At 40.9% G+C, this 13,225-nt stretch overlaps 2 protein-coding genes across 7 annotated transcripts in view; both read right to left on the reverse strand.

Annotated features, from left to right (window-relative positions):
* LOC122556192 (uncharacterized) overlaps nucleotides 1-6,231 on the reverse strand; it is a 96,131-nt gene extending 89,900 nt beyond the window's left edge. For 5 of the 6 annotated variants that reach the window (XM_088000301.1, XM_088000291.1, XM_088000286.1 and 2 more), the window contains exon 1: nucleotides 5,987-6,231. In XM_088000301.1, coding sequence (XP_087856427.1) covers nucleotides 5,987-6,213 — 227 coding nt within the window. In that variant the 5' untranslated portion in view covers nucleotides 6,214-6,231. The remainder of the gene's footprint in view (nucleotides 1-5,986) is intronic. The other variant, XM_088000297.1, reaches the window with a different exon arrangement.
* A 19-nt stretch (nucleotides 6,232-6,250) lies between these two features.
* LOC148151977 (uncharacterized) overlaps nucleotides 6,251-13,225 on the reverse strand; it is a 90,310-nt gene continuing 83,335 nt past the window's right edge. The window contains exons 7-9 of the mRNA XM_087994010.1: nucleotides 11,103-11,870; nucleotides 6,313-6,477; nucleotides 6,251-6,265 (exon numbers count right to left, since the gene is read on the reverse strand). Of these exons, the coding sequence (XP_087850136.1) occupies nucleotides 6,251-6,265; nucleotides 6,313-6,477; nucleotides 11,103-11,870 (948 nt within the window). The remainder of the gene's footprint in view (nucleotides 6,266-6,312; nucleotides 6,478-11,102; nucleotides 11,871-13,225) is intronic.

Consider the following 13,225-nt stretch of genomic DNA (forward strand, 5'->3'; position numbering starts at 1 on the left):
CAGTGCAGCTGCAAACATGAAAAGTGTTTATTTAATCTTTTCATGGGTTGTGAGCATCACTGGCAAGTTTGCCCATGTGCATTTTTTGCTCTGACCAAGACCCCAAAGCCAGAGAATCACCTACAGGCTTCAAATCTTGGAAAACATTAGTGCTACAGTACACACTTTGATCTCTATATGCCCTCTGCACTCCTGGTACTGGTTCTTACGCGAGGTTTCTTCAAGAGTGCCCCTGCTGGGACACACAAAGTACATTGGAAGAGCAAAGTGAGGCAAAAGTTAGAAATGCTTCGGTTGCTATAGCATTGGAACGCTCAGTCCCAGTGGAGTACTTAGAGGAGCCACAGGGGATGCTGGTGTAATGCAATGGAGCTATATACCAGATTGTGAGTTGCCTCCTTTTACCTTTCCATTACAACCGAGTACTGTCAATTCCAGCCAATGATCAGGAAAATGCAAACTCACATAATGAATATAAAACTAGTAATTTCATTCTATTATTCCTACTGTCACTTAAACTATTACCAATAAAATATTGAAACGTATTCTACTGGGACAGTTGAAATGTGTTTGTTTCAACATTTATGCAATCTCCCTTTTACCAGCACATAATGAGCACTTAATAATGGTCTATCATATTTCTTGTCAAAATATAACAGATCATTATTAAGTGCGGTGAGCAACATGGGCACACTCCACCATTCCACAATGAAAGTGTTTTGCCCATCGTGTTGGATCGGTCTTCTCTAAAAGTACAACCAAGGATCATGTAAAAGACATAATATGTTTGAATAAGGCACGTAAGCTTCTTTAGGAAATTGATTTGCACCAGTGTCTGAATCTTCACACTTTCATCTCATTTAGCAACTCATGGCACTAGCAAAGGTGTTTTTTTTTAAAAAAAAGTCATGTTACAGCCAGAGGGCAGCTAAGAATTAAACACCATGGGTCTGTTGGCACATGAACACCAGAAGATTTCCTTCCCTAACAGGACATTAGTGTACTAGATGGATTTTCACAACAATCAACAGTGGTTACATGATAATCATTAGATTACGTTTAAATTGCAAATTTACATTAAATCCAAATTTCCCTACATGTCATTCCATAGAATGTTGGACTCGTGTTCAAGGCTACTAGTCCAGGGATGTTAGTACTCGGGTATGAGCACCTCCCCCTATTTTATAATTTATACTTCTAACTTAGTTATTAGTTTGATGAGAAGTCACAACCGAAATGTTAACTCTATTGATCTCTCCAACTTGATCTTCCAGATCAGCTGAGTATTTCCAGCATTTTCTGTTTCTATTTCTGATTCCTAGTATCTGCAGTAATTTTCTTTACAGTTTCTGATTTGTTCTTTTTGACTGATGCTTACTAGCTACGTATTATCTGGCTTGTGACCTCCCTTCTGTAACTTAATTTTGACTTCTCTTAGGTTTGGTCTGGAACTGAACTATTTTGTTTATCTTCAAGTAGATGTATGCGTGTAATAATTGTGTAGTGCTAGAGGACGATGGAGCCAGCAAAGAAGATTGGATAGAGCTGGTGCAAAAGAGGAAAGAAGAGGTCAACACTGAATAGGATCCTTCTCGAAGAATCCTCAGTGAACACACCACTAATTGAACTTGACTAGGAGGTAATATGTCAGTCACCTTCACTTCACCAAGAAGACTATCATCAAGCAACATCAGCTATTACAGTTACAACAGAAGTCCTCAAATCAGTGTTTAAGACTTGAGTCACCATGGTCTTTAAAGCTAATGCAATAGGTTTCTTCCAGGATGAAGCAAGTGACCAGAACCATCTCCCTGTTTGATGTTATGGACCATTTAAAAGTGCGGAATATATATCCAGACTTGTGGTTGTACTATATGTTGCACATATTTACAATAATGAGAGAACTCATTACTAGCTAAGGCAGCAAATATTTAACAGATGATGGAGGAAGAGCAGCAAAAATAAGAAAGAACAGGAGCAACTTAGTATAATTCATTCACATAAGCAATCCCTCTCATTCTCAAATAATTAACACTCCTTCAATCCTTACCACCACCATTTGTTTTATTACTGTTTGGCTTCACGAAAGGGAAATTAACTCTGAAGAAGTCTCAACCAGAATGGATGGAGGCGAACCAGTAGATGTTCCATATTTGAATTTCCAGAAGGTGTTCAACAAGGTACATCACGAAAGGTTAAGTCATAAAATAAGAATCCATGGTGTCAGAGGTATTATATTGGCATAGATAGAGAATTGGTTATTGGGCAGGAAACAGCAAGTGGAGATAACAGCAAAGGTTATTTCTCAGGCGGACGATCTGTGACCATTGAGTTTCCACAGGAATCAGCGCCGGCACCATGACTTTGTACAATATATATTAATGACTTGGAGGAAGGAAGTGAATATACTGTATCCAAATTTACAGGCATCACAAAAATAGGTGGAAAGGCAATTCCTGAGAGGGATATAAATATTTACAGAGAGATATTGATAGATTCAGTAAGTAGTTACATAGCTATGGAGAAGGATAGGATTAGGCAAAATGGGAGGATATTTAATTGGGGAAGAGGAAACTATGATGTGACTAGACATGATTAGGAAGCATGGATTGGGAGCAATTGTTCCATGGTAAAGGCACTATAGACATGTGGAGACTGTTTAAGGAACAGTTGTTGCAAGTGAATGAATAAATATGTCCCTCTGAGACAGGCAAGAAGTGGTAAGATAAAGGAACCTTGGATGACAAGAGCAGTGGAGCTTCTCGTCAAAAGGAAAAAGGTAGCTTACATAAGGTGGAGGTAGCTAGGGTCAAGCTCAGCTCTACAGGATTACAGGCAGGCGAGGAAGGAGCTCAAAAATGGTCTGAGGAGAGCCAGGAGGGGGCACGAGAAAGGCTTGGCAGAATGGATTAGGGAGAACATAAAGGCATTTTACACTTATGTGAGGAATAAGAGAATGGTCAAAGAAAGAGTAGGGCCGATCAGGGATAGCATAGGGAATTTGTATGTAGAGTCTGAGGAGGTAGGGGAAGCTCTAAATGAGTTTTTGCTTCTGTCTTTACGAAAGAAACGAACATTTTAGTGAATGAAACCTTTGAAAAGCAGGTGTGCATGCTGGAATGGATAGAGATGGAGGAAGCTGATGTGCTGAAAATTTTGTCAAACATTAAGATTGACAAGTCGCCAGGCCTGGACCAGATTTGTCCTCGGCTGTTTTGGGAAACGAGAAATGCAATTGCTTCGCCACTTGCGAAGATCTTTGCATCCTCGCTCTCCACTGGAGTCGTACCTGAGGACTGGAGAGAGGCAAATGTAATTCCTCTCTTCAAGAAAGGAAATAGGGAAATCCCCGGCAATTACAGACCAGTAAGTCTCACATCTGTCGTCTGCAAGGTGTTAGAAAAGATTCTGAGGGATAGAATTTATGACCATCTGGAAGATCATGGCTTGATTAAATGCAGTCAACATGGCTTTGTGAGGGGCAGGTCATGCCTCACAAACCTTATCGAGTTCTTTGAGGATGTGACTAGAAAAGTTGATGAGGGTCAAGCTGTGGATGTGGTGTATATGGACTTCAGCAAGGCATTTGATAAGGTTCCCCATGGTAGGCTCATTCAGAAGGTCAGGAGGAATGTGATACAGGGGAACCTAGCTGTCTGGATACAGAATTGGCTGGCCAACAGAAGACAGCGAGTGGTAGTAGAAGGAAAATATTCTGCCTGGAAGTCTGTGGTGAGTGGTGTTCCACAAGGCTCTGTCCTTGGGCCTCTACTGTTTGTAATTTTTATTAATGACTTGGATGAGGGGATTGAAGGATGGGTCAGCAAGTTTGCAGACGACACAAAGGTCGGAGGTGTCGTTGACAGTATAGAGGGCTGTTGTAGGCTGCAGCAGGACATTGACAGGATGCAGAGATGGGCTGTGAGGTAGCAGATGGTGTTCAACCTGGATAAATGCGAGGTGATGCATTTTGGAAGGTCGAATTTGAAAGCTGAGTACAGGATTAAGGATAGGATTCTTGGCAGTGTGGAGGAACAGAGGGATCTTGGTGTGCAGGTACATAGATCCTTTAAAATGGCCACCCAAGTGGACAAGGTTGTTAAGAAAGCATATGGTGTTTTGGCTTTCATTAACAGGGGGAATTGAGTTTAAGAGTCGTGAGATCTTGTTGCAGCTCTATAAAACTTTGGTTAGACCGCACTGGGAATACTGCGTCCAGTTCTGGTCGCCCAATTATAGGAAAGATATGGATGCTTTGGAGACGGTTCAGAGAAGGTTTACCAGGATGCTGCCTGGACTGGAGGGCTTATCTTATGAAGAGAGGTTGACTTTTTTCATTGGAGAAAAGGAGGAGGAGAGGGGACCTAATTGAGGGTATACAAGATAATGAGAGGCATAGATAGAGTCGATAACCAGAGACTATTTCCCAGGGCAGAAATGACTAACACGAGGGGTCATAGTTTTAAGCTGGTTGGAGGAAAGTTTAGAGGGGATGTCAGAGGCGGGTTCTTTACACAGAGAGTTGTGAGAGCATGGAATGCATTGCCAGCAGCAGTTGTGGAAGCAAGGTCATTGGGGACATTTAAGAGACTACTGGACATGCATATGGTCACAGAAATTTGAGGGTGCATACATGAGGATCAGTGGTCGGCACAACATCGTGGGCTGAAGGGCCTGTTCTGTGCTGTACTGTTCTATGTTCTAAGTGGGTAAAAAGCAAATGGAATATCATGTGGGAAAATAAACGTTGTTAATTTTGGAATGGAGAACAGAAGAGCAGTATTATTTCAATGAAAGCTGCAACAAAAGGGACCAGGGTGAGGTGTAGTGGGGAGTGCTTGTGCATGAAACACCGAAAGCTAGCACATAGATGCAGCAGGTAATCAGGAAGGATAATGGAATGGTGGGTCTTATTTCAAGGACGTTGGAGTATAAGAATAGGGATTTAGGATAGGAATAAGAACAATCTTATGCAAAGCTACAAGATGCTAGTGAGATCAAATTTAGAGTACTGTCAGCAGTTTTGGTTCCCTTATTTAAGAGAAGATATTACTTCATCGGTGGCAAAAGGTTCACTAGGACGTTCCCCCAACGTGGAGCAAAGGCTAAACAGATTGGGACTCTACTCACTAGAGTTTTGAAGAAATGACAGGTGATCCCATTGAAACAGGCAGGATTCTTAAGGAGCTTGACAGATAAATGTTGAGAGGATGTTTCCCCTCATGTGAGAGTCCAGGATCAGAGGGCATGGTCTCAGAATTCAGGGGCACCAATTTAAGACTAAGATGAGGAAAACTTTTCTCTGTCAAAGGGTTGTGGACCTTTGGAACTCCTTGGCACAGAGAACTGTGGGCAGATTACCTGTGTATACTTAAGGCTGAGCTTTCCCTGGAGTCTTCATTGAACTGAATTTAGACATTCTCACTTCAAATAACTCCTCCAGCTTTGTAACCAAATACTTCTGGTCTGTAACTTCCAAACTAAACCACATATACTGCAGTAATTTTTTTATCAGTATGTAAACAGATTATTAACAGTTGCCTTTCTTTAGAGACAACTGTTTACACATCCAACTTCAACCAGGACTTCTTCAAAACTGCCAAACCAAAACTCAAACATTTTCCTCACGCCAAGGGTGTTTCCCCTAATCTAAAGAGGAAAGAAACAACCTCGGGGAAGAGGCTATCAGGTTTTCAAATGAGTTAAATTAAGTCCTATAGGTGTGAAACAGAAGGGAATCCTCTCTGGTGTTCAGTACTGTAATGGGATTATACTTTTGTCAGGTGTTTTTGAATCCTGCACACAAAAAGCCTAATGTGTAACAGTTTACTGCATTTGCTTGTAAACTTTCCCAATGAAAACAAAACCCCATTACTCTGGAACAGCTATCTCCTTAGAAGAAACACTTTGGCTACAGAAAAACTGACTAGTTAATCATTAAACACTTTCATAACAGATAAAATCCACATATGTGTATCACACTTACCTGTTCCTGGTATTTGTGCAACCTCGTACACAATTCAATATTTGCCTGGACTGTCTTTGATGATTCAGAGGCTGAACAACAATGTTAACACTAGTTTTAGGGTTTGGTCTGTTGTTAGAATGTGATACTTCATTGCAAGCTGCTTGTTGGCCATTGGATGTTAAATTATTCTTGTAAGTTGTTCCTGAGCTTTGCGGTTTTGAGAGATCTTCATGTACAGGAGACATTGTTTTTCTCTTTTTACCTGCTGATCCATCGTTAAAATCAAAGTTTTGTATTCTAGAAGCAGAAAACTCACAGCAGGGACAGGTAAAGTCAGTTAAAGCTCTTTTCCGAGATGATTTCCGAAGGGTAATAGAACCAGCTACGTTATCTTGTTGGGAAGAGGTTGTTAAGTCTGTGTCTGTTGTTTGGAGAATTGGCTCTTTCGCTAACTTGTCTATGGTCTCACATTTAGAAGTATTCACCTCAGCTTCACTCTTATTTGAAAACTGTAGAGAAATAAAAGAACAAAGATTTCCTTGAACTTAATTTCCTTTTGCATCACCTTAATATGTTCTCAATGTAAAATACCCTTCCTAGCCATCAAAACTGAAGTTGCCACCCTAAACTGCCACAGTGCTTGGGGTGTAGCAACGTCAACAGTGTTGCAGGGGAGAGAGCTCCAGGATTTTTACAGTTAAAGAATATTGATCTATTTCTCAGACATAATGTTGTGGGACTTGAAGGGAACCTGCAGACAATTCTATTCCAACACAGTTACTACTCTTGTCCTTCTGGGTGAAATAATTGAAGGTTTGGAAGATGCTATCAGAGGAGCCTTGAAGAGTTATTGCAGTGGTAAAGAGAGTAAATGTTGAGGGTGGTGGATCCAGTGCCAATCAAGCAGGCTGCTTTATTCTGCTTGGTGTAAAGATTCGAGCTTTATTGGAGCTTTATCCACTCCAGACAAGTGGAGAGTTTTCCATTACATTCCTGATATGTGCCTTGTAAATGGTGAACAGGTTTTAGGGAGTCCTGAGATGAGTTACTTGCTACCAATTCCTAGCCTCTGGCTTGCCATAGTATTTATATTAGATTAGATTACATTACAGTGTGGAAACAGGCCCTTCGGCCCAACAAGTCCACTCCGCCCCGCCGAAGCGCAACCCACCCATACCCCTACATGTACCCCTTACCTAACACTACGGGCAATTTAGCATGGCCAATTCACCTGACCTGCACATCTTTGGACTGTGGGAGGAAACCGGAGCACCCGGAGGAAACCCACGCAGACACGGGGAGAACGTGCAAACTCCTAATGGCCAGTACAGTTCAGAGTCTGGTCAATGGTAATCCCTAGGATATTGAGAATGGGAGAATTCAGTGATTGTAATGTCACTGAACATTAAGAAGGCAATACTAAGGTACTTTCTTGTTGGAGATGGTCAGTCCCTGGCACATGTGTGGCAGAAATATTACTTGACACTTATCAGCCCAAATCTGGATGTGGTCCAGATCTTACTGCATATAGATAAGATTGCATCACTATCATCAGTAAACATCTCCACGTCTAACCTCATGATAGAGGGAAGATTGAAGCAGCTGAAGATGATTGGGCCAAGGACCTGAGGAACTCATGCAGAGATGTCCTGGTGCTGAGATCATTGATCTCCAACAACTACAACCCTCCTTTTTTGGACTAGGTATGACAACCAGCAGAGAGTTTACCCGATTTGTACTGACACCGTTTTGCTAGAGATCCTTGATGCCATACTTGGTCAAATGCTGCATTGATATCAGAGACTGTCACTTTTACTTCAGCACTTTTGTCCATGCTTGAACCAAGACTGTATTGAAGTCAGCAGCCAGGTGACCCAATTTGAGTGTCAATGAGCAAATGTATTGGAAACTTTTAAAATAAGGTTTGCTAGACTATGGTGTAGGTGTATTATCTTACAAGGAAAAGTTGGAAAGGCTTGGCATGTATCAGCAGGAATTTAGAAAATTAGGAGGTGGTTTGATTTAAACATATATGTTTCTGAGGTTCTTGACAGGGTGGATGTAGAAAGGATGTTTCCTTCTGTGGGAGAATTTAGAACTAGAGTCACTGCTTAAAAACTAAAGGGTTGCCCAATTAATGATGGAGAATGAGGATTCATGAAATGAGGAGAAATCCTTTTCCACAGAGTGTTAGTGATTCTTTGGATTCTCTTCCTGAAAGCCAAGTCTTTGGATATTTTGAAGGCGGAGGTAGATAGATTCTTGGCAAAAGTGAGGACTGCATATGCTGGAGATCAGAGTCTAGATTAGACTGGTGCTGGAAAAGCACAGCAGGTCAGGCAGCATCCGAGGATCAGGAAAATCGACGTTTTGGGCAAAAGCCCTTCATCAGGAATTGTTAAGCAAGGGGTTTCAAGGTTATCAGAGGAGGTGAGAATAAGGAGTGACTATGATCTTACTGAATGGCACAACAGGTTTGTGGGGCTGACTGGCTTACGTTTGCTCCTAATTCATATGTACTAATATGTTTGTTGCATCTTGAGATAAAGTGGAATAGGAGAAGGCTCATATGGAGCATAAATGTCATCAGAGACCAACTGGGCCAAATGACCTATTTCTGTACTGTAAATTCTACACAATTCTATGTAAACATATTTGTCCATGATTATGTATTTATTTTTTGTCTTTTTGAGTTTTAAGGATGAAAATACACTGATGGCATGTGTGGTTTTTTTACAGTTTGAGGTAAGTACTCGACAGTAATCAGTCTAGTGGTGCCACTGGAAATGTGGTAGGATTCAACCTGATGATCAGTCTGATGATCCTGCCAGGCTCCAAACCAAATTTCTTGTGGGCATCATTAATTTGTTGGCAGCAGTTCACAACATCCAGGATCAGAAATAGTTAGGAAGTTGCCACTCAACATGGGAATATGTTGAACATCAACTGGAAGAGGTCTGAGGTGACAAGAGCACAGAGAGTGTTCCAAGTGGGACCTTCAATATTCGACACCAAGAATAGCTTAGTAGCACCACCTTTGACTAAACTGGCCAAGTTCTGAAGGATATAACTGCTAGATTACATCTGCTGTAGGTGGTGATCACTTCTGTGGAGACAAAGTTTCATCTTCACACTGACGCTACTCTCCAGCATCACCATTCTAAACGGGATAAATTTCAAACAAATCTAGCAACTGAAGCTCAGAATCCATGATGGACTGAGGCCCGTTGGCAGTAACAGAAATGTATTCAACTCCAATCTGTAATATCATGGCCCAGCAAATTTTGCACCCAACCTTACCATCAAGTTATGGGATCAGTCCTGTTCAATGAACAATGCAGGAAAACATACCAAAAGTAGGATTGGACATACCTAAAAATGAGGTGTCAATCTGGTGAAGTTATGACGCAGGACTATTTGCATGCCAAATATTGGAAACTGAATATGATTGACAGAGCAAAGTGATTCCACAGCCAACGGATCATTTTTAAGCTCTGCAGTCTTCCTCATACAGTCATGAACGGCAGTGGGCAATTTACCAACTAACGGAAGGAGAAAGTTCCACAAATATTCCAATCCTCAATAATGTGGGAGCGCAGCACATCAGTTCAAAAGATAAGGCTGAAGAATTTGCAGCTATCTTCAGCTATAAGTTCCAAGTGGGCAATTTTATTTCAGACTTGTCCTGAGGACCCAGTATCACAGATGCCAGTCTTTAGCCAATTCAATTCACTCGACGTGACATCAAGAAGCCACTGACAATACTGGATACTGCTATGGGATTGGAAAACAATACGGCAACAATATTAAAGTTGTGTATTCCAGAACTAATCCAACCTGACCTAGCTGTTCCGATACATGCTGACATCTAGATTGCCAGGTATGCCTTCTTCACAAAGCTAATTACCATAGCTTCAGTCTATTCCCAATCTTCAGAAAAGTGATGACAAGATCATTGAACATAATATCAAGCAGAACTTACTCAGCAATAACATACCCAATGATGCTCAGTTTAGATTCTCCAAGGGCTACTCTGCTCCTGAGTTCATTACAGCCCTAGTTCAAATATTGACAAAGGAAATGAACGCAAGAGGTGAAGTGACAAAGCAGTCTACTTGGTTGACACTCCATCCAGCACCGATGCACAATGGCTGCACTGTACCATTTACAAGCTGCAGTGCAGCAACTTACCAAGGTTCCTCAACTGTATCTGCCAATCTCAGAGCCTCTAATATCTTGGTGGACAAAGATACACAAAAACACCACCATCTGCAAGTTCTGCTCCAAGTTGAAGGCCACTTGACTTGGAATTATCTTGTTCCTTCATGGTTGCTGGGTCAAAATCTTACAACTCCTTTCCTAACAGCATGAGAGATGTACCTACACTACATGGATTGTAGTAGATTGTAGAAGGCAGCTCACCACCACCTTGTCAAGGACAATTGGGGATTGGAATAAATGCTGGCATAGGCAGTAACATCCACATCCCAAGAATGAATAAATAAAAATAAAAGCACTATGGGTGTACCTGTGCTGCAGTGGTTCAAAGTGCTCACCACCACCTGTTCAAAGATAATTAGGGAAGGCAATAAATGCCAGCCGAGCCAGCAAGATCACAACCCATGAACAAATGTTAAAAATCTGCATTTAAAGAAAATAGAATGCTATTCTTGTAATTCATTGCTGGATGCTCAGAATAGATTTGGACTCACTTACTGAATTCATACTTGGCGGGTCTGAATTACAACTTCAAACAGCACTGTTGTCTGTGCTCTCCCCCCAAGCTGATTTTTGAGCATAAGAAATAAGTAGAACGATTCATTTGTCTCACTTCACAATTTTCTTGAGCTAAACAGAAGGGTCACAATTTGAAGGAATCTTTCCAAATTCTGATGCCTCCAGCAAATGAGTCTAAAGTCTTTCCAGCAAAGGTACTGTTTCGAGCATCTAGCATTTAAGAGTATTCAATTGGATTAGCAAAATTGGAAATGATATCAGACTTCACCAGCCTGGACTTTAGCAAAATGTTGACTAGTTGAGATGGGATTTTACAATGATTAATGCTGACAAAGAAAATTCCATTATAATAATTGATTTCTTTTAGTTTCAATGGTAAGTGATTTTAAAAATGTACCTCAATACTTGTCTGTTCCGGCTGATCAGTTTTCCTCGAAGGCTGAGAGTCCGGTTCACAATGTGTTATTTGTGTGAGGTCATCATCATCATCGTGTGTATCATTATCATGCAGTGTAACTGTTCCAGTCCTGAGTCCTAGGTTGTCTTGAATGCCAGCATCAATTGCTGATTTGCCATTTGCTGATGATAATGCCTGAATGACTGGTGTAACTGACACCATTAATGGCATTTTGTTCAGTGCTGCCAACAAATCTACAGGCAATGCATCCTTTCTTTCTGCCAATGGTTCAACTGTTATTGAACCATCATTCAGTGCAATCTCAGAATCCATTAAAGGTGACATATTCATCGGTGTAAATGTATTAGTCATAGATTCATTGCTCAGTGGCCTCAACAAATCTGTGAGCGTTAACTCACTGTCTCTTGAATGTGAATTTGTTTTCTCATTAACATTGCCTTGTGCAACTAAATTCTCTTCCTGGGATGAGATAATGCTTTGAGTCAATGAGCCCTGCATTTGTTGTTCAGCCATTTCTGCTTCAGGTGGCAATGTATTTGATATCAAGGTTTCCACCATGGACGAGTCACCAGGACCCAATGAAGATGCTTGTCTTGAGAGTACTGATGGCACATTCTGTACTGTGCAGTCTGTTTCTGACATATCTTTAGATAACGATACTCCCCTCTTTTTTGTTGACATGCCTGGGGTAATAACAGCGCCTGTGAGTAGATTTATTTCTGGAGAGTCTTCTTCTTCAGAAATTATCTAAGAAAAATTAACAATCAGTTTGTTTGATGATAAAGACCACAGGGACAATTTTAACTTAAATCTCCTAGTGAAAAATACATGGAATCAAGTAGACGGTGATTTTACACCTCACTCAATGAAGGCAAATCTGATTTATCCAGAAAGTCAGGAAACTGATGAGATTGAGTAAAATGTTTGGTTTCCACCCTAGCCTATTTGAAGAGATCAGATAGTTGAAGTTAACCATTGAGAGTTCAACCACTGCTGAGTGCTTAATGGGTACCGGATTCATAGTGCAGAACAGATGAAGGTATCAACAGATGACCTTACTAGTTCTACAACATGAACTTACTCATGTTTTTACAAAGTAAAAGACCCCAATGCCTCTCAGAACTTTAGCAAACAAAATTTAACACAGCTACACAAGGAGATAAAAGGGCAAGTGGCCACAGATTAATTGAAAAGGTAGTCTGAAACAGCATCCCAAAAGCAGGAAACAATGAAGGCAGAGATATTTATGGTGGCTTTAAAGGTTGCTGGAAGAGAAAATCATAGAAGAGTTAAAAAAAAAAGATGAATTCACGTTAGTTACGTGAATGTAATTGATTTTTAAGAAATTACTGTTACAAAATCATGACAAAGAAACAGCTTGGAAAGGTCAACTGGACAGACCTGTGTTCCTTGCTTATACAAATATAACTCTATTAGTATTCGTAAATAACTCAATTTATCAGAGTACGAATCCTAGTGACAAGCAGCATCATGGCTCAGTGGTTAGCAATGCTGTCGCACAAACCAGTGACCCAGGTTCAATTCCATCCTCTGGTGACCCTCCGTGTGATATTTGAATGCTTTCCCCATGTCTGTGTGGGTTTCCTCCGGGTACTTCAGTTTCCTCCTACAGTCCAAAGATGTGCAGGCTAGGTGGACTGATCATGCTAAATTGCCCATAGTGTTCAGGGATGTGCAAGCTAGGTGGATTAGCCATGGGAAATATGGGGTTACGTGGATAGTGGTGAGTCTGGATGGGATGCTCTTCAGAATGTCAGTGTGAACTCGATGAGCCAAATGGCCTGCTTCCACACTGTAGGGATTTTATGGCTTATTTTAGTCTCCACTGAGGTCAATAAGTAATACTGAGCAAGGTGTAAAATGATAGTTCCACCTTGTCCTGTAGACTTTGTAACTGGTGGGTTACGTTAAAATTGTCACAACAAAAACATTACCACACAGAAGATAAGGCCATTTAATGTCTAGCAGTATAAGAAAACAAGTAGCTTTTGTCATCACTTATGCACTCTGGTACAACTTTTAATAAGGTAGTGAAGACAAGGATAGAGTTGGCCACACTGGCAATTTCTCCCTACCAGTCG

Source organism: Chiloscyllium plagiosum, unplaced genomic scaffold (genome assembly GCF_037043375.1).
Source record: "Chiloscyllium plagiosum isolate Xiang-an unplaced genomic scaffold, Cpla_swu_hap1 HiC_scaffold_2, whole genome shotgun sequence".
NCBI classification, from domain to species: domain Eukaryota; kingdom Metazoa; phylum Chordata; class Chondrichthyes; order Orectolobiformes; family Hemiscylliidae; genus Chiloscyllium; species Chiloscyllium plagiosum.